Source organism: Somniosus microcephalus, chromosome 5 (assembly GCF_052327205.1).
Source record: "Somniosus microcephalus isolate GS21.2 chromosome 5, FLI_Smic_1.0, whole genome shotgun sequence".
Classification (NCBI taxonomy): Eukaryota; Metazoa; Chordata; class Chondrichthyes; order Squaliformes; family Somniosidae; genus Somniosus; species Somniosus microcephalus.
The window spans coordinates 296,976,290-296,998,319 of NC_140991.1; the positions used below are offsets into that span (position 1 = coordinate 296,976,290).

The 22,030-nt window shown below is 44.8% G+C and overlaps 1 protein-coding gene across 7 annotated transcripts in view; it reads left to right on the plus strand.

The window, feature by feature from the left end:
* The window catches only part of fyco1a (FYVE and coiled-coil domain autophagy adaptor 1a), a 272,403-nt gene that overhangs the window by 68,265 nt on the left and 182,108 nt on the right, over window positions 1–22,030 (plus strand). For all 7 annotated transcript variants that reach the window (XM_085989186.1, XM_085989185.1, XM_085989184.1 and 4 more), the window contains 3 exons: window positions 1,550–1,717; window positions 8,153–8,302; window positions 21,016–21,227. In XM_085989186.1, the coding sequence (XP_085845312.1) occupies window positions 1,550–1,717; window positions 8,153–8,302; window positions 21,016–21,227 (530 nt within the window). The remainder of the gene's footprint in view (window positions 1–1,549; window positions 1,718–8,152; window positions 8,303–21,015; window positions 21,228–22,030) is intronic.

Genomic DNA, 22,030 nt, shown 5'->3' on the forward strand with positions numbered 1-22,030 from the left:
AGAGCCACCGATATCTCGCTCACTAGGCAGTGAGCAGTTATTGTGACTAAATCAGAAACAGGCTCAAGTATAGCAGAGTGAATCCATGTTTCTTTTATCCAATAGATAGTGCCAGTTAGCTCAAGGACAGCTAACTTAGAAATGAGTTTAGCCTATTATAGAGACTGAGTTGTATGGTTTGTCATTTTAGCGTATGAGGAGTGGTAGGAAATAGATGTATCTCACTGGAAAACTCGATACTGTTCACTCATGTATTCTGTATAAAAAACAATTTGTTGGTTTGCAGTCAGCCTCATCTCACTGGAGTGCTTTTCAATCCGTGTTCAGAAAAGACAAGAAAATGCACATGGCCTGATTTGTGAGTTCATAGTATCCAATACTTTCAACTAGGGTTCTACTGTTAAGATCCGCAGGTGTCACTGTTGTTTAACTAGATATTGGGCAGATTGTAGATTTTAACCAAGTGGCTATTCACATATAAATGCAAGTGATTCCCTGGAGACATCATAGCCTAGTCTAATCCTGTAATCTGCAGATGTCCACAGACCTGCACTTACCAGCAGGGTTCATTGAATAACTAGAATATCTGAATTTTCTACTCCCTATCCTGGGATGCTGTGGCTGATTATGGCATACAACTTTCCACTTTGCTTAGATCAGCTAACTCCACACACACACACACACACACACACTTGAGTACGGCCCTTTTAATTTGTTTATTTACATAGGTGAAGAAAATTCAGTTTGACTGTTTTAAACAGGGCATCATCTTCAAGAAATATGTAACTTTTTCATTTTTGTTATATATATAAAAAAAATACAAGATGACCTAACTGGCATCAAACTGCATGCATGATGTGATGATGTGCATGAAATGTCAACCCTGGATCTTGTCAAACAAAAAAAATTGCCAAATATCTATTTATTAAGATCACTTTACAAGTATACGTTGCAATTGGCATAGAGTTGAATTGTTTTTAACTATTACAATTGGAGTTTCAAAAAGGGAACTATTAAGTCTCAGAACAGTGGTTCTGTGGCGGTACAACAACAACTTGCATTTATATAGCGGTTTTAACATCGTAAAACGTCCCAGGGTGCTTCATAGGAGCGTTATCAAACAAAATTTGACATTGAGCCACAAGAGGAGATATTGGAACAGATGATTTTAAAGAGGGTCTTAAGAGGATAGAGTGGCAGAGAGGTTTAGGGAGGGAATTTCAGAGCTTAGGGCCAAGGCAGCTGAAGGCACGGCCGCTAATGGTGGAGCGAGGAAAATCAGATAATACAAGTAATTAATTTCATGATATCGACAAAAAAAGTGTCCTATCTTTTCTGCTGGAACTGGTAATAAATCTCTAGCCTAAACAGTTACTGTATTATTCACTTTACATTTACAAGAATTAAAATTGCATTTAGTAGTGTTGGAAGTGAGTGAACATCAATGAAATGACCTTTGGTTTTGAATGCTATTTACTGCATTGGACCCTGAGGCTTCATAAAGTTACTGATGTTTGCAGTTGACTTACTGAAATTTATTTTTCAATAGTACTCAGCAGGAGTTGGAAGCTGTAAAGAAGGAGCTAGAAGAATATAAACAACACCTTGAGAAGACGCAAGTGGAGACTGAGAGGAATGAACAAAAACTTCTGGCTGAAGTAGATGACTTGAATAGAACTAAAGAGTTTCTGGAAGAGCGCTTAATTGAACTTATTAAGTATGATGCAACAATCAATGAATATTTTTCTGTTCCAATAGTTAATTACTATTTGAAATATTTATTTAGTAAGGTGCTTAAGGTCTAATAATCTCTGATTATTACTATTTTTCTTAATTTATTCAACTTGCATATACAGCCAGGATTTACTGCTTTTCACGTAAGAAGTGACATATCTAGGGACACTACAAACATTGTGCCCTAAGTTTTGCTCATTCTGAACTTTGCCCTTAGGTGTTTATCTCTCATCAGCACAAGTATTATCAGTTCTCTATATACAAAGGGTGTTATATTTTTCAGGATTTCACTGTAGTGTAAATTAGTGCAACATATAGTTCTTGTAGTTGTCCTATAAAGTTTATTTTTAAAGCTTGTATTATCTTGTTGAACTTTTAGTGAAGTGTCAGTTTTAAAAGTTGCCAACTCCCTCCCAAGTAAGTAAAGGACTGGAAAAGACTGCAGTCTTTCAGACTGGTCCCAAAAGTTAACATTTCTGTCACTCATTTCCTCTGATCACTGTCTAGTTCTTCATTAAGATTTTCCACATTATCTGCCTCCCTGGGGAGTCTATTCACATTAAACACCTTCTGGATAAAGTAGTTAAATCTAAACTCTGCACCTTCCTTCTTCCAAGTTTGAGCCCAAATCCCCTGGTTCTAGAATTTGTGCCAATCTCAAAACATATTATCGGAGTCATTTTATCTATTCTCTTAAGATCCTTGAATACTTCTGCACTGAGCCTTCTCTTCCCCAGAGTACGCAGTTCTATTCTCTTCAACCTCTCCTCATAGATCGGATGCTTTATGCAGGAATTAGTTTAGTGCTCCTTTTCTGCACGCCCTCAAACGGCCTTTTTTCAGCCAACATATAATTTGCTGCTTTTCACACCTTTGTATTGGCCAACTGAGGCCTGCCTTGGGCAGTTCTGTTCCAGGTGACTTGTCTTTTGGAGTTCTCAGGAACAGCCCTGGAAAGACTCACCATAGGAACAAGCTACCGTGCTAGCGGATTAGGTATTGGAGTCCCTAGGGCTCACATAATCACTTCCAACACCAATTCCAGGATTTAGCAGCTGTTCCATTACTAGCTAACAATAGTATCAACTGATATCGAGGGAGTGTGGACCCACAATACAACTCCTATTACAGGTAGACTATCCTTTATCCGAAAACCTCGGGACCAGCCGTGTTTCGGTTTTCGGAAAATTTCGGATTTCGGAAGGTATTTTATAAGACTGGGAAATTTGTCGGGGGTGGGGGTCGGCGGGGGGTGGGGGTCGGCGGGGGGTGGGGGTCGGCGGGGGGGGTGGGGGTCGGCGGGGGGGTCGGGGTCGGCGCGGGGGTCGGGGGTAGGGGTCGGCGGGGGGGTGGGGGTCGGCGGGGGTCGGGGTCGTGCGCACGACTTACGCTGAACGATTTCGGTTTTCGGAAGTGCGGAAAAAGGATACACTATCCCTTATCCGGCTCGGCCTGCAATCTCCTACCCAGGAGGGAACTCAGTGACCCTCTGCCCTGCTCAGCGTAAGTCGTGCGCCACTCTGGTCATGTCGTGCGCACGACTTACGCTGAACGAAAAAACCTTCGGTTTTTAGAGGGTTTCGGTTTTCGGAAGTTCAGATAAAGGGTAGTCTACCTGTATTGCTAACTCCAGTAAGGGAACTGTATGCAGCAGTTTTTGAGTGAGTGAGACCTTGTCTTATGGGATTTTTTCATAAAAGGCTATGTTACCAACTAAGTAATCTGATACCCGAGCTAGGCAGATCCGCAATGCTTCAGGGTGTTGTTGATGATTAACTAGCCTGTCTCATTAATAAGACCTGTAGGGTTGGGTCTTACGGAGCTGTGCCCAACTTACGTAACGTAGCCTTAGATGAGTGGGACGTGTTCCTGTGGAGAAAGGGTATCTAGTCCATATCAGGCAAATGCAAATTCTCCTCATGGATTTCTCAATAGTTTGGTTTGGAGATTCAAGCACAGTGATGGGTTTTCAACACGTCAAACATCTGAGTTTGAGGACCTGACGAGTAAAATGTATTCAAAACTTTTAGTTAAAAACTGGAGATAATATGGAATTTGAAGTCAACAAATGGGTATTAGAAAGAAATGATTTGTAAAGTGTTCTAACCCAGACACCTGCGGCTGAAATACTCGAGGGAAAAAACAATCACAGTGATTGTTGGCTGAATACAGCATCAAAACATTGCACTTAACAAACCAGCCTATGAAATTTGATGATTCTTTAGCATCTACAGCACTTTAGATGAAGCTGATCACACTTCATTGGTGATGGTAGCTAAATGTGAGATACTACAATGTGTTTTTGTCACTTGCTGATTCCTTTGGTCTTGCTGCTGATTTCATTGGGCATTGAGGCTGTGACACAATGGAGGGCGAACGATCACAATGACCAAGGCATACATTTTCTTAAAGGGACAATGTCCTGCAGATTTGGTGACACTGGGCAATTTCTACTTGTATGTAGAGATTGAACTTCTTATAAGGAATGAGAAATACTACCTATGCTATAATTTTATTTTCTCTTCCCCCACCTGTGAGATTCCCTACGCCTAGGCCTCTTCAATATTGTCAAGGCTGGAGGATAAGAACTAGCCAACAATGGTCTGAAGTGAATCATCCATTTATTACAGTTCTCCTTCCTCGACTGAGGGAACACACCTTGTCGGAATTACAGGCATCCTTCCAGTTCATCTTGAAGTGCTAGTTCCAATTTGATGTGTGGTCAAAAAGTATATCTATAGAGTGCTGAATGACGAGCTCCGTGTTACTTAATTTTGAGAAAAACACTTTTACACTTGTGTGGTAATCTGATTATTAAGAAGCAGCTATTGAGCCAGTGTTCAGAAGGACATTGGCCATGCACTTACATGTTTTATAATAAGTTGTACTGCTCACCAAGCTGTTTGGGAGGAGTTCCCGGTGCCTGCTGCACATATAGCACGGCCTGAAATCTGTTCTTATCCATTGTCGTTAAAACTTATATTCCTGAGACCAGGTATAAAATTTTCCCTATTCCAGGTGGGGTCCAACCAACACCTTTTACAGCAAAAGCTTCTTATGATACAGCACAGGAGGCCATTCGGCCCATCTGTAGCCCTGCAAATTTTTCCCCTTCAAGTATTTATGCAATTTCCTTTTGAAAGTTACTATAATCTGCTTCAACCACCCTTTCAGGCAGTGCATTCCAGATCATAACTCGCTGCATAATTTTTTTCCCTCATGTCTCCTCTGGTTCTTTTGCCAATTGCCTTAAATCTGTGTCCACTGGTTACCGACCCTTCTGCCACTGGAAACAGTTTCTCCGTATTTACTCTTACCAAAACCTTTCATTATTTTGAACATCTCTATCAAATCTCCACTTAACCTTCTCTGCTCTAAGGAGAACAATCCCAGATTCTCTAATTTCACAACATAACTGAAGTCCCACACCTCTAGTACCATTCTAGTAAATCTCCTCTGCATCCTCTTCAAGGCCTTGACATCCTTTAGTGCGGTGCCCAGAATTGGACACAATACTCCAGCTGGAGCCTAACCAGTGGTGTATAAAGTTTTAGCATAACTTCCTTGCCTTTGTACTCTATGCCTCTGTTCAGAAAGCCAAGGATCCCGTATGCCTTTTAAACCGCCTTCTCAACTTGTCCTGCCACTGTCAAAGATTTGTGTAAGTACACCCACAGGTGTCTCTCTTCCAGCACCCCCTTTAAAATTGCACCATTTGGATTATATTGCCTCTCCTCATTCTACGTACCAACATGTATCACTTCACACTTCTCTGCATTAAATTTCATCTGCCATGTGTCTGCCCATTTCAGACGTCTGTCTATGTCTTCCTGAAATCTTATTGTTTACTATATTTCAGAGTTTTGTGTTATCTGCAAACTTTGAAATTATGTCCTGCATACCCAAGTCTAGGTCATTAATATATATCAAAAAGAGCAGTGGTTCTAATTCTGATCCCTGGGGTACACCACTACATACTTCCCTTCAGTCTGAAAAACAACTGTTCACTACTCTCTGCTTTCTGTCCCTTAGCCAATTTTGTATCCATGCAGCCACTGCCTCTTTAATCCCATGGGCTTCAGCTTTGCTAACAAGTTTATTATGTGGTACTTTAACAAACGTCTTTTGAAAGTCCATATACACATCAACCGCACTTCCCTCATCAACCCTCTTCGTTACTTCATCAAAGAATTCAATCAAGTTAGTCAAACACAATTTGCTGTCAACAAATCCGGGCAGACTTTCAATTATTAACCCATATTTTTCAAAGTTCCAATTAATTTTGGGCCGGATTATTGTCTGTATAAAAGTTTCCCCGCCACCGTCGGGCTGATTGGCCTGTAGTTGCTGGGTTTATCCCTCCCTTTTTTTTGAACATGGGCGTAACATTTGCCGTCCTCCTCTGGCACTGCTCCTATATATGACGATTGGAAGATTGTGGCCAGAGCCTCTGCAATTTCCACCCTTACTGCCCTCAGCAACCTAGGATGGATTCCATCCAGACCGGGTGACTTTTCTGCTTTGAATGCTGCAAACCTTTTTAGGTACCTCCTCTTGATCTATTTTTATCCTATCCAATTTCTCTACTACCTCCCCCTTTACTGTGTCATTGGCAGCATCCTCCTCTTTAGTGAGACAGATGAAAAGTACTCATTTAGTACCTCAGCTCTCTGCCTCCACAAGAAGATCATTTTGGTCCTTAATCGACCACGCCCTTCCATTTACTGTTTATATGTTTATCAAAGACTTTTTGGGTTCCCTTTTATTCTGATAGACTCTCTTTGCCCCTCTTATTTCATTTTTCAGTTCTCCCCGTACATTTTGTATTCAGCGTGGTTCTCTGCTGGATTATGAACCCAACATTTATCATAAGCTTTTTCAGTTTCATTTTAATCTCTATATTTGGTCATCCAGGGAGCCCTAGCTTTGGATGCAATGCCTTTCCCCCTCATGGGAATGTGTCTAGTCTGTACCCGAACTGTCTCCTCTTTGTAGGCCTCCCATTGCTCATTTACAGTTTCACCCGCCAATATTTGATTCCAGTCCACCTGGGCCAGGTCACTTTTCCACTCACTGAAATTAACTCTCCTCCAGTTGAGTATTTTCAAATTTGATTTTTCCTTCTCCTTTTCCATACCTACTCTAAACCTAATATTGTGATCACTGTTTCCCAAATGCTCTTCCACTGAAACATACTCCACTTGCCCCACTTCATTCCCCAGAATGATGCGGATTTTGTCTTCTTGTACTTCAACTCAATACATTAATGGCCCTTTTTATTGCAGCTGTGCACTGGCCTTTTGGTTTCAATTACTTTTTTACAACCCATATCTCTTCCTTATTGATAGAGTTTTCATGCTAGCAGTAGAGGCCCATCATTACCAGTGATTAGGGTCCTCAGATGGTGCTGCCCAGACTTTCTCTTTCTTAACTGTTAAATAGATAATGAGAATCCTGCTTAGTTACTAAGGATCTGGTTTGTCTGTAATACATAAGAAATAGGAGCAGGAGTAGGTGACTCGGCCCTTTGAGCCTGCTCCGCCATTCTGATCTTCCACCTTAACTCCACCTTCCCCACTATCTCCAAATCCCTTGATTCCCTTAAAATCCAAAAATCTATTGATCTCTGTCTTGAATATACTCAACAACTGAGCCTCCACAGCCCTCTGGGGTAGAGAATTCCAAAGATTCACCACCCTCTGAGTGAAGAAATTTCTCCTCATCTCAGTCCTAAGTGGCCGACCCCTTCGTACAGTGCTGCTGGCCACTTTCAAAAATAGTCCCTACCTGCCTGTGGCCTGACGGTTACATGTACACTCGTGTGTCTCTGTGAAGAAGATGAAGTAAACAGATTTGAAGATAGTGTATTTGGAGAAGTCTCAACTAAGATGGCTTCCAGATGTTGAAAGCTCTGAGTATTTGTAAGTGAACAGGAGATCACCTCTTTGGAGGGCTGTGTATTTCGTGTCCCAAGCTATGGTAGGTTAATAGGGTAAAATATCAAACATTTTTTTAAACTGCATGGAGGCACGATGTTTTTGGATTTATTTGAAAGCTCTATTGTAGGTTAATTGGTGATTTTCAATTTTAAAGCAGGTCTTCGAGGTCACTGAAAAATCAAAGTACAGTACTATGTTCAAATTTCATTGTGAAATTTACTTCTAACATGCACATTTTTTGTGCTGCTTTATTACAATACCCACATTTGCAATATCCACATTACAATAACCAGTGAATCCTGCATTGCTAATACCTACATTACAATACTTCGTGACACCCATATTACAATACCCACATTAATAGTACACACATTAATGTTAACGTCCCAACATAATGATATCCACATTAGCGATACCCATATTTCTTTGTTCAAGAATATATTTTGCAAACTGTTTATTTGTTTTTAATTATTTCTTAGAGATAAGGATGCCCTGTGGCAAAAATCTGATGCACTGGAATTTGAACAAAAGCTCCGCTCAGAAGCACGATGGCTTGGAGACAGGGAAGTTAACTACTGTCTGGATTGCCAAAGTCAATTTACATGGTGGTTACGTCGGCATCACTGCAGGTATGTCTGTAAATTGTAAATAAGATGTAAAATTCAATTTGAGAGCTTTCAATGCCTCAACACAAAATACTGGTTGGGATTTTCGGCTTTTACGCTCAACATTCTGCGATTGTTTCTACCCATTCACTTTAGTGGGCGGAAAATCATGGGCTGGCAAGTGCAGAAGTGCAAAGCCCTGACTACTGTTTTTAGTATAGATTGTTGACCCACTTACTACGAATCAGTGGAAAATCTAGCCCGTTACCTTCTGAGGAGCCCACATAATTCCTAACTGTATGAAGCTCTTTCACCCAAGTGGAAGGAAAAGGCCATTCAGCAATTTCTTTTAGATAATGAACTGCTGCATTTTTACATCAGAGTAACTGTGTCCATTTCCAGATGTTTTTGAGGGATTTGATGAGGCTTTATATATAATCCCAGTAGAAATACAATACCCACATCAATGGTACCTGTATCACAGTAAACATGTCCGTGGTACCTATATCACAATACCTGTACCTGGCTTTTCAGGGTCATGAAATATTTTAGCAGTGAAATACATTTCCAATATTTGTGGATGGACTGTACGCTGTAAAATGTTGACTGCTGAAATGTTATGCTTAAAGTGGCACATCAGCAGCATAGTATTGTAAAGCACAAATATTTTTAATGCCTGACTGAAACACAAAATAGCTGATGCTAAAAGTTAAATTTTGCAGTTTGTTTTGACTGTTATATTGCGAGCATTGTATGCAGGTTGTCCATTTTGCTAACAGAGCTGTAGTCATTATCCAGGCTCTTCAGATACATTTCATTTTGTATATTTTACTGAAGAGCCCATCATTGTTCCATAGAATAACAGCTCTTAATGGACAAATCATGATGCACATTTTCAATCCTTTAGCCTAGAAATTCAGTGGCCTGCGCCACCCGTTAGTGCCCTAAGAGGGCACTTAGTGGGTTTTGCGCCATTGGCCACGCCTCCCGCTAAATTTAGCGGGACGCTAATGGCGGTGCTAGCCATTAGCGCTGCGCCGCTACCGATGACGTCATCGGTGTGCGCAGCGCCCCGCTACCGCCCCGATCGCGAATTTTAGTAGTGCCCCCCTGCTTTAACGCCGGTCGCAATTTGCGACCGGTTCAGGGGGGCCTACCTGTGGCGGTAGAGGCGCTGAGGTGCGGGGCAGCCATTTTTTTTGCTGGCCGCCTGCCAGCACCTCTCCGCCCCGCCGTCCCCGGCCTCCTGAGGCCCCCCCCCCCCCCCACTCCTTCGTGAAGTGCCGGTTGTGTCCCAAGAGCCCGGCACTTCTCCTCGGTGCCGGGCTCTTTTGCCGGCACTCGCGCTCTTCGAGCGCGCTGCAGCAGGCCCCTCCCCTTTAAGAAGGGGAGGAAGGCCTGCAGTACCGCAGCACGCCGTGCCGCAGCGTGTGGCGCTGCGGTGTGCTGCGATTTTCAGTTGCAGCGCCCCAAGAGGGATGCGGGGCGCCTCGAGTAGCGCCGCACTTCCGTCTGTGGCGCTGAAACTGAATTTGAGGCGGGCGGCCGCGACTCCTTCCGGGGCGGTACTTCTGGCGAGGCTGGGGCGCCAGTGAATTTCTAGGCCTTTATGTTTTATCTCCATTCTAAGCAATAAATGCTCTTTCTTTGCTTAATTGAGTCTCTTGGATGTTGATCAGTGGTGTACTTCAGACTTGTGCTTGGGTGGCCAATGATCAGCATGTTGCTTATTAAGTGTGTGTGTGTATTGCATTTTGTCGCAATTACCCTTCATTTTTCTATTGGCACCTCATTTAAACTGTCTCTCAAACTGTTCTAAATTCTTAAATAATTTAGGTCATGTTACCTCCCTTACAAAATGAAGGTGCTGAAAGTCGGATCTTGGGATGTGCACGCATCGTATTAGTGGCATCATCACACACATTTCATGTGGCATCACTGCAGCGTGTGTGACGATTTCACTAACTCTAAACAGCGCATCTTGGGATCCACTAAGACCAAGGAGAATTTGTTTATTTGCAAGTCAAATCAGATAGAAATTTGTCTTTTTTACTGATCCAACATCCTGGAAAAATCTGGGAATTTATCAGTGGAGATTGATTAAAAAAAAAAGATTTTAAAGGTCTGTAATCATAAGAACATAAGAAATAGGAGCAGGAGTCCGCCATACGCCCCCTCGACCCTACTCCGCCATTCAATAAGATCATGGCTGATCTTCGACCTCAACTCCACTTTCCCACCCGATCTCCGTATCCTTTGATTCCCTTAGAGTCCAAACATCCATCTATCCTAGCCTTGATTATACTCAACGATTCAGCATCCACAGCCCTCTTGGGGTAGAAATCCAGAGATTCACAACCCTCTAAGTGAAGAAATTCCTCCTCATCTTAGTCTTAAATGGCTGACCCCTTATCCTGATACTATGCCCCTAGTTCTAGACTCTCCAGCCAGGGGAAAAAACCTAGCAGCATCTACCCTGTCAATCCCCCTCAAAAATCATTAGTGATACCTGCATTACTGATATCCCCATTAGTTATACTCACATTACAATCAGCGCCATTAGCGAAATCTGCATTATGATATCCCCATTACTGATATATTAATAATATTTATGTTACAATAGCCATAACAGCCCACAGCAAAATACCTTTCTAACGATGTGTACATTAGCGATACCCACAGCAGTGATATCCTTGTTAAAATAGTTACATCACAAGATCCATATCTGTGCTAACCACGTTACTGATACCCAGATCAGATTTCAATACCCATATTAGTGACACCCACATTATAATACCAATCTTACAATACACAAATTACAATACCCATATTAATACCCACATTCATGACAGCAGAGAAAAGTCGGAATCCTGCCTTACTCATGTGATTCAGGCTCAACCAGGAACTTGCTACAAAGCAAGCTATTATAACCTTGTACAGATCATTAGTAAAACCATATTTGTAATTTTATATCCAGTTTAGTATCTTCAAAAGAACAGAGTTCAGATAAGATCAACAAAGATGATTGTTGGACTTTACATTCTATGTGATGAGGCAAGTTGTGAAATTGAATTTGAATATCTAGTAAAGTGTGGGCCAGCACTAGAAAAATGATTGAACTCTGCTGGATTAATGTTAAAAACTCAATTGGTTCACTAGTGTCTTTCAGGGAAGGGAACCTTCCACCCTAGCCAGTGTGACTACATGTGACTCCAGTCCCACAATATGTGATTGACTCTTATAAGGCCTAGAAATTGGGTTGGGGCGCCAAAGTGGCGCAAAAGTCACCTGAGCGCAGGATTTGGCGCAGCGATCGGAGTAATACCGATCACCAGAAATTCAGTTTCAGTGCCCCTCGAGGGACACGGGGCGAGGCTCAAGGCGCTCCGCGTCCCTCTTAGGGCGCTGAAACTGATTATCGCAGCGCCACACGCTGCGGCACGGCACGCTGCGGTACTGCAGGCCTTCCTCCCACTGTTAAGGGGGAGGTGCCTGCAACAGCGCGATCCCCGCTCGCGAGTGCCAGCAAATGAGCCCGGCACCAAGGAGAAGTGCCGGGCTCTCGGGAAACAGCCGGCAATGCCGCGGGGGGGTGGTTTAGGAGGCCGGGGACGGAGGTGCTGGCAAGCGGCCGCCGAAAAAGCGGCCGCCCCGCACCTCCACCTTAACTTGCGCCGCTGCCGGCACAGTAAAGCCCCGTGAACCGGGCGCGGGTAGCGAACAGCGCAACTGCGCCGGGCGCGGGTAGCGAACAGCGCAACTGCGCCGTTCGCTACCAAATATCGCGAATGGGGCGCTGCGCACACCGATGACGTCATCGGTGGCGGCGCAGCGCAACAGGCTAACGCCACCATTAGCGCCCCTCCTGAATATCGCGGGAGGCGCAGCCAGTGGCGCTACAGCCACTGCCTGCCTCTTTAGGCGCTAACAGGTGGCGCTACTCACCCAATTTCTCCCCCTAAATGTCCTCTGAAGTGGTTTAGCAAGCCAATCAGTTGTAAAAAGAACTGTTACCAGACAGAATCATAAGAGATATTGGATGGGCCTATTGGCAATGAACCAGACATTGTATCAGGACAATACTTGGGCAGTCCTCACCCAGTTAACTCTGCATAGTCCTCCTCACTATCATCTGGGGACTGGTACCCAAGTTGGAAGAGCTGTCAGACAGATCAGTCAAGCAATAGCCTGACCAGTTGTATTTACAGTGTCGTATCTATCAGCCAACAGCCTAGATTCCTTTATTACCATTCTGGGTATTTCCTCTCGCACCGATCATATAGTCCCACCAGAGATGTAGACATATTGATACACAGTCAGATTGTCCTGGCCCTGGAAGTCCTCAAAATGGACTCTGGGCTCCATGAAGTCACATGACTTTGGGGTTAACCTAGACCAAGGAAATCGTCTGAGTACTACCTCCAGCCCCTTCCCAACTGATGAAACAGTGTTCAAATACCACTTGGAGGAAGCACGAGGGAAACAGGGGGACAAATATACATTGGGTGGCGGACTTCAGTGTTCACCACCAAAAGAGGCTCAGTAGTCAGACAGTGCTGACCGGCCTCTGAAAACCTGGGTGATAAGGGAACCAAAAAGGGTGTAGCCTACTTGACCAAATCCTCACCAATCTACCTGTTGCAGACACTTCTGTCCAGGGTAGCATTGGCCACCGCTGAGTCCTTGTGAAGGCTAACTCTTGTCTTCATAATGAGGATGCCCTTCATCGTGTGGTGTGGTACTATTGCCATGCTAAGTAGGCTAGACTAAGGACAGATCTAGCAGCTTAAAAATGGGCATCTATGAGGGGCTGTGGGTGATCAGCAGAAGAATTGTATACCTGCGCAGTCTGTAACCTCATGGGCTGTCACACTCCTCACTCATGCATCACCATCAAGCTGAGTGATCAATCCTGGTTCAATGTGGAGTATAGAAGGACGCACCACCAGCAGCAGCCTAGTGAAGCTACAATGCAGGATTACCTGTATGCTAAACATGAAAAGCAGTTGACTGTAGACAAAACAAAGCGGTTCCACAGCCAATGCTCAGAGCCCCGTGTCCCTTCCACATTGTTGAGAATGGTTATAAACCATCAGGCAACTAATGTGAAGAGGCGGCTTCACGAGCATCCCATCCTCAACCATAGCAGAGCTCAGCACGTGCGTAAGGGCTGAAGTGTGTATGCAAGAGTCTTCGGCCTAGAAATTCAGTAGGCTTTGCGCCCACTTTTCGCCCAAAGAGGGTTTCTGCGCCAGTGTAAGAGGGTGCGCTGATATTCAGCGCTGCGGTAATGGCGGCGGTAGCCGGTAGCGCTGCGCCGACACCGATGACGTCATCGGTGTGCGCAGTGCCCCGGTACCGCCCCGCTTCCGGCCCAAACCCCATATTTAGTTGCGGCCGCCTCTTCTGCAGCGGCCGCAAACAGTGTTTGAAAAACGGGGCCGTACTGCTGCGCTACTGGGGCGCTTTAAGGTGGAGATGCGGTCGGCCGCTTTTTCGGCGGCCGCCTGCCTGCACCTCCCTCCCCAGCCTCCTACACCACCCCCCCCCCCCGCGGCATTGGTGGCTGATTCCCGCGAGCCCGGCACTTCTCCGTGGTGCCGGGCTCATTTGCTGGCAGAATCCAGCGGCGATCTCACGGCTGCAGGCAGCTCCTCCTTAAGAGAAGGAGGAGGCCTGCAGTACCCCAGCCTGCCGCACCGCATCGGGTGGCGCAGCGGCAGCTGGAGCGCTGAAATTCACTTTCAGCGCCCCAAGCGGAGGCGGGCACACCCTGGAACAGCGCCCGGTTCCGACTTGGGGCGCTAAAAGTGAATTTCTGGCGGGCGCAACTGGCTCCGCGCGCAGCGCTAACTTTTGGGCGTTAACCTGCTGGCGGGCCTTAACTGAATTTCTAGGCCTTCAAGTCAAAAGTGCTAAATCTTGCTCAGCCTTCCATAATTTAGCCGATGATTGGGATAAGGTGGATTGAGGGGTAATTGACCAAGTTAGTCTTGTTTCTTGTGTATAGAATATGCCTGGGCAATTTTTCACATTGTCGGCCAGTGTCATTGCTGCAATGGAATAGTTTGGCTAAGGGAACAGCTAGGTCTTGTCGCAAAGGTCTTCAGCACTAGGAACCTGGAATGGTAGCATAGTGGTTATGTTACTGGACTAGTAATCCATAGGCCTGGACTAATGACCCGGAGACGTGAGTGGAAATCCCACCACGGCAGCTGGGGAATTTAAATTCACTAAAATATATCTGGAATAAAAAGCTAGTAATGGTGACCATGAAACTATCAGATTGTCGTAAAAACCCACCTAGTTCACTAATGTCCTTTAGGGAAGGAAATCTGTCGTCTTTACCCAGTCTGGCCTATATGTGACTCCAGACCCACAGCAATGTGGTTGACTCTTAACTGCCCTCTGAAATGGCCTAGCAAGCCACTCAGTGGTAAAAAAAAAACACTACGAAAAACAATAAGAATAAAACCGGATGAACCACCCGGCATCGACCTCTGCATCAGCTACGGACACGACAACGGCACACCCAGCCCAGTCGATCCTGCAAAGTCCTCCTCACCAACATCTGGGGACTTGTGCCAAAATTGGGAGAGCTGTCGTACTCACAGAATCATACCTTTCAACCAATGACCCAAACTCCTCCCACCGGCAGGACAGACCCACCAGGGGTGGTGGCACAGTGGTATACAGTCGGGAGGGAGTGGCCCTGGGAGTCCTCAACATTGACTCCAGACCCCATGAAGTCTCATGGCTTCAGGTCAAGCACGGGCAAGGAAACCTCCTGCTGATTACCACTTACCGCCCTCGCTCAGCTGATAAATCAGTACTCCTCCATGTTGAACACCACTTGGGAGAAGCACTGAGAGTAGCAAGGACACAGAATGTACTCTGGGTGGGGGACTTTAATGTCCATCACCAAGAATGGCTCGGTAGCACCACTACTGACCGAGCTGGCAGAGTCCTGAAAGACATAGCTGCCAGTCTGGGCCTGCGACAGGTGGTAAGAGAACCAACACCAGGGAAAAACCTACTTGACCTCGTCCTCACCAATCTACCCGTCGCAGATGCATCTGTCCATGACAGTATTGGTAGCAGTGACCACCGCACAGTCATTGTGGAGACGAAGTCCCGTCTTCACACTGAAGGACACCCTCCATTGTGTTGCGTGGCACTACCACCGTGCTAAACAGGATAAATTCAGACCAGATCTAGCAGCTCAAAACTGGGCAACCATGAGGCACTGTGGGCCATCAGCAGCAGCAGAATTGTATTCCACCACAATCTGTAACCTCATGGCCTGGCATATCCCTCACTCTACCATTAGCATCAAGCCAGGGGACCAACCCTGGTTCAATAAAGAGTGTAGAAGAGCATGCCAGGAGCAGCACCAGACGTATCTAAAAATGCGGTGCCAACCTGGGGAAGCTGCAACACAGGACTACATGCATGCTAAAAAGCGGAAACAGCATGCTATAGACAGAGCTAAGCGATCCCACAATCATTGGATCAGATCAAAGCTCTGCAGTCCTGCCACATCCAGTTGTGAATGGTGTTGGACCATTAAACAACTTACGGGAGAAGGAGGCTCCATGAATACCCCCATCCTCAATGATGGTGGAGCCCAGCACTGTGGGTGCAAAAGACAAAGCTGAAGCGTTTACAACCATCTTCAGCCAGGAGTGCCGAGTGGATGATCCATATCGGCCTCCTCCTGAGGCCCCACCATCACAGAAGCCAGTCTTCAGCCAATTCGATTCACGCCAGGTGATATCAAGAAACGGCTGAGCGCACTGGATACAGCAAAGGCTGTGGGCCCCGGCTGTCGTGCTGAAGACTTGTGCTCCAGAACTAGCCGCGCTTCTAGCCAAGTTGTTTCAGTACAGCTATAACATTGGCATCTAGCTGACAATGTGGAAAACTGCCCAGGTATGTCCTGTCCACAAAAAGCAGGACAAATCCAATCCGGCCAATTACCGTCTCATCAGTATACTCTTAATCATCAGCAAAGTGATGGAAGGTGTCGTCGACAGTGCTATCAAGCAGCACTTACTCACCAATAACCTGCTCACTGATGCCCAGTTTGGGATCCGCCAGGACCACTCTGCTCCAGACCTCATTACAGCCTTGGTCCAAACATGGACAAAAGAGCTGAATTCCAGAGGTGAGGTGAGAGTGACTGCCCTTGACAACAAGGCAGCATTTGATCGAGTGTGGCATCAAGGAGCCCTAGTAAAACTGAAGCCAATGGGAATCGGGGGGAAAACTCTCCACTGACTGGAGTCATACCTAGCACAAAGGATGATGGTTGTGGTAGTTGAAGGTCAATCATCACAGCCCCAGGACATCGCTGCAGGAGTTCCTCAGGACAGTGTCCCAGGCCCAACCATCTTCAGCTGCTTCATCAATGACCTTCCCTCCATCATAAGGTCAGAAGTGGGGATGTACACTGATGACTGCATAGTGTTCAGTGTCATTCGCAACTCCTCAGATAATGAAGCAGTCCATGCCCGCATGCAGCAAGACCTGGACGACATTCAGGCTTGGGCTGATAAGTGGCAGATAACATTCACACCACACAAGTGCGAGGCAATGACTATCTCCAACAAGCGAGAATCTAACCCTTGACATTCAACGGCATTACCATCTCCGAATGCTGCACCATCAACATCCTGAGGGGTCACCATTGACCAGAAACTTAACTGGACCAGACACACACATACTGTGGCAACAAGAGCAGGTCAGAGGCTGGGTATACTGCGGCGAGTGTCTCACCTCCTGACTCCCCAAAGTCTTTCCACCATCTGCAAGGCGCAAGTCAGGAGTGTGATGGAATACTCTCCACTTGCCTGGATGAGTGCAGCTCCAACAACACTCAAGAAGCTCGACATCATCCAAGACAAAGCAGCCTGCTTGATTGGCACCCCATCCACCACCTTAAACATTCTCTCCCTCCACCACCAGAGTACTGTAGCTGCAGTGGGTACCATCTACAAGATGGACTTTAGCAACTCGTCAAGGCTTCTTCGGCAGAACCTCCCAAATCTGCAACCTCTACCATCTAGAAGGACAAGGGCAACAGGCGCATGAGAAACACCACCACCTCCAAGTTCCCCTCCAAGTCACACACCATCCTAAATTGGAAGTATATCGCCGATTCTTCATTGTCGCTGGGTTAAAATCCTGGAACTCCCTAACAGAACTGTGGGAGTACTTTCACCACACAGACTGCAGCAGTTCAAGAAGGCGGCTCACCACCACCTTCTCAAGGGCAGCTAGGGATGGGCAATAAATGCTGGCCTTGCCAGCGATGCCCACATCCCATGAACGAATAAAAAAAAAAAAATTGACTGCTGTAAAGAAACTAAACTCAGAAGTATTTAAATTTTTTAAACACAACATTTTGGCCTGCACAGCCAGCAGAAATCCCACTCCATACAGTATCTAGAGGCAAACAAATAGAAAGATCTACCATACAATGCCTCCAGAACTTTGTGTCATTACAACCATCTGCAATTAGATACGTACCCAAGTATCTTTTATGCAAAATACAAGCTGATAAGAGAAGAAACAGACGGAGATTAACTCTTCTACTATGTTTTAAAGTCATACCTGGTGAAGTTTTCTGCGAGGGCCTTTAGCTTCTCCTCCTTTTCGTTTCTCAATAATTGTGAATCCACAATTACTTGTGCTTTTTGTTCCAACTGTTCTGACAATTTACTGTTGAGGTAATTTTTAAATAAATGTGTCAAAATACAATTGCAAATGGTAAATAGGGATGAAATGCAAGAACCTCATTGAGAATATTCACCCAAATGAAAATCCTGCAAAACTGATTTCTATTTTCAAAAGTAGGTACATGTTAAACTCGTACATGTTAGACTCAGCCATTGCTGGTGATGTACCAGTCCATTACTAGTTCCAATTTAATGCAATACACCTTGGTCAAATGTAAGTACTCAACAATTAAAATAATGGAGCTTGATCTTAATTAGCAATGAAAATCCACCAATTTAAAACTAATTTTGCAGACAGCACAGCAACTTGTGTAGATGGAAGCTGGAAGTTACAAAGGGACAGAGAGATTAAGTAAGTGGGCAAATCTGTGGCAGATGGAGTTCAATGTGTGAGATCATCCACTTTGGATCCGAAAAATGGTGAGAGATTAGAAACTGGAGGGGCAAAGGGATTTCGGTGTCCATGTACACAAATCACTAAAAGCTAGTGCACAGATACAAAAATGGAATGTTGACCATTATCTCAAGCAGCTTGGAAAGAAAAGTGAATAATTTATACTTCAATTGTACAGTGCCTTGCTCAGATCCCATTTGGAATACTACGATCAGTGTTGGGCACTGCATCTCAGGAAAGATGGCTTTGTAGGGGTATAGCGCAAATTCAGCAGAATGATACCAGAGCTTAAAGGGTTAAATTATGAAGAAAGGTTGCATAAACCTGGCTTGTATTCCCATGAGTTCAGAATGATGATGGGGTGATCTAATCGAGATACTGGTGGTGGAATCCCGAACAAGGGGGCATAATATTAAAATTAGAGCTCGGCCATTTAGGAATGAAATCATGACGGCCTTTTTCACACAAAGGGTAGTAGAAATCTGGAACCCTCTCCCTCAAAAGGTTGAAATTAATCAGATTTTTGTTAAGGGTATCCAGGGTTCTGGAGCAAAGATGGGTAAATGGAGTTGAGGTACAGATCAGCCATGGTCTAACTGGCAGAACAGGCTCGAGGGACTGAATGGCCTACTCCTGTTCCTGTGTGTGATTGGAGCTGCCATGGGGAAATGACGGTCCCTTGCCTCTTTAGCGCTCCTACCTCACTCCCCAACATGGCCCACTCTCCCAATTGCCTGGTCTGCTTGTCGAGGTGCATGCATTATATTTTAAACATACTGGCTTAGCCTTCCAAGGGTATTTTTTACATCAGCTCCAGTTAATTAGCAAACTGAAGACAAAAATTCCTGTATTTTTCATGCCTTAATCCTGATAAGATAGTCAAACAACTCTTATTAAGGCTGTTAATTCCACATAACATAAGAAATAGGAGCAGGAGTAGGCCATTCGGCCCTTCGAGCCTGCTCCGCCATTCAATGAGATCATAGCTGATCTTCTGCCTCAACTCCATTCACCGGCCCTATCGCCATATCCCTTGATGCCTTTACTAGTCAGAAATCTATCGACTTTCTGTTTTGAATATACCCAATGACTGAGCCTCCACAGCCCTCTGGGGTAGAAAATTCCAAAGATTCACCACCCTCTGTGAAGAAATTTCTTCTCATCTCAGTCCTGAACGGCCTACCCTTTATCCTGAGGCTGTGGCCCCTGGTTCTAGACTCCCCAGCCAAGGGAAACATTCTCCCAGCATCCACCCAATCAAGCCCTGTAATAATTTTGTATGCTTCAATGAGATCCCCTCTCATTCTTCTGAATTCAAAAGAATACTGGCCTAGTTTACTCAATCTCTTCTCACACGACAGTCCCGCCATCCCAGGAATCAATCTTGTGAACCTTCGTTGCACTCCCTAAATGGGGAGTATATCCTTCCTTAGGTAAGGAGATCGAAATTGTACACAGTGCTCCAGGTGTGGTCTCACCAAGGCCCTATATAATTGGAGTAAGGCTTCTTTACTCCTGTACTCAAATCCTCTTGTAATGAAGGCCAGCATACCATTTGCCTTCCTAATGGCTTGCTGCACCTGCACATTCACTTTCAGTGACTCATGTACAAGGACACCCAGGCCCCTTTGAGCATCTGCATTCCCCAATCTTTCACCATTTAGGAAATACTCTGCCTTTCTGTTTTTTCTACCAAAGTGGATAACTTCACATTTATCCACATTATAATCCATCTGCTATGTTCTCGCCCACTCACTGAGCCTGTCGAGATCCCCTTGAAACCTCTTCACATCCTTTTCACAACTGACACTGCCACCTAGCTTTGTATCATCAGCAAATTTGGAAATGTTACATTTAATCCCCTCATCCAAATCATTGATATAGATTGTGAATAGCTGGGGCACAAGCACCGATCCTTGCGGTACCCCACTAGTCACAGCCTGCCATCCTGAAAAAGACCCGTTTATCCCTACTCTTTGTTTTCTGTCTGTTAACGTGTACTAATTGGGATAAAAATCCTGCTAATCTCCGTTGTTACTTGAGGTTCTATTTCTGCATTCTATTCAAGGTTCTATTTCTGCATTCTGTTCAAATAGGCAGAAAGAATAAATGGGACTCTCTTTTGGAAGCGATTTTTTTCAGTTCCTGAACAGCATTCATCACTCTCTTGGGACCAACTGGCCATTGTTTAATCTTATTGGCCTTTTTAATACAATTTCCTTTTGAATATTTATCTCCAGTAGTGACTCTTCTACATACGGAAGATACGCCTATAGCCCTACTGTCACCTTCTGTAAAAACTGCTGGAAATACTTGCTAAGCATCTCCACCATTACCTCACTCTCAAGTCCAACCTGGCACCTTTATTCCTAAGTGTTCCCATCCATTATTTGACTATCCTTTTGCTTATTTGCTTAATAAAAGCCTTTTGTATTTCATAGAATCTTACAGCACAGAAAATATTTTATGACTAAACTTACGTAGGTTGGGAACGTAGGACTTATGGAAAATCAGCAAAAAGATTTCTGTTAAATTTAATTTCCTCCCTGAATAGATGAGGTTTGTTGTCGCCTGGAAAATAACCCTGTTTTGTTCCATTTCAGACTTTGTGGACGTATTTTCTGCTATTACTGTAGTAATAATTTTGTGACGACAAAACACAGTGGTAAAAGAGAGCGCTGCTGCAGAGCCTGCTACACAGAACACAGTGCTGTGGTTCAACGGCTGAATGATCCTGGATCTTCTAGTACTACAAACAGCCCTGATGAATCTCCCTCACGCTCCGCTTCAGAAGGACCAACTAGCAGAAACACAGGTAATAATTACTGATCTACAGGAAACTCTCTTTTACCCGGCACCTAAATATCCGGAAATCTCTCTTAACCGGCAAAATTCAGGAGTAGGTTCAGGTAAGTTTTACTATATATTAGTGGCCGTGTAACCGGGGTTCCTGGATCTGTGGCCGTGTAACCGGGGTTCCTGCACCTGTGGCCGTGTAACCGGGGTTCCTGCACCTGTGGCCGTGTAACTGGGGTTCCTGCACCTGTGGCCGTGCAACAGGGACTCCTGGATCTGTGGGCGTGTATGGGGCTCTCGTACCTTGGTAAGTATACATCTCTGTAATCCGGACTTTTTGATCAACCGGCACCACGCCGGTCCAGTCGGTGCCGGATAAAAAAGAGTTTCCTGTAGTTTGTAAACAAATTATTCCTATAATTATGGTACTAGTTACGTTGCAGGTACTAATTACTAATGCATTACAGATGCTAATCACGATAGTTCAACAACTGCTAATTGCTAATATAATAGTTACTAATTACTAAGTAAGTTCATTGTTTTGTAGCACATGAATTGAATTAAGCATATCAACCCCACTCCATTGACTTGAGCATGTAATCTAGGCATGTAATCAGTACTGAGGGAGTGCATTACTATTATAGGTGCAGTCTTTCAGATAAGATGTTAAATCTGTCAGGTGGATGGAAAAGATCCTATGGCGAAATTGAAGAAGAGTTACCTTGGTGCCCTAGCCAGCTCACTTATACCTCAATGTCCAAAAGCACGTAGTTTCACATGAAATGTATTTTCTTTACATTTCTAGATCGGTAAAACAACAAA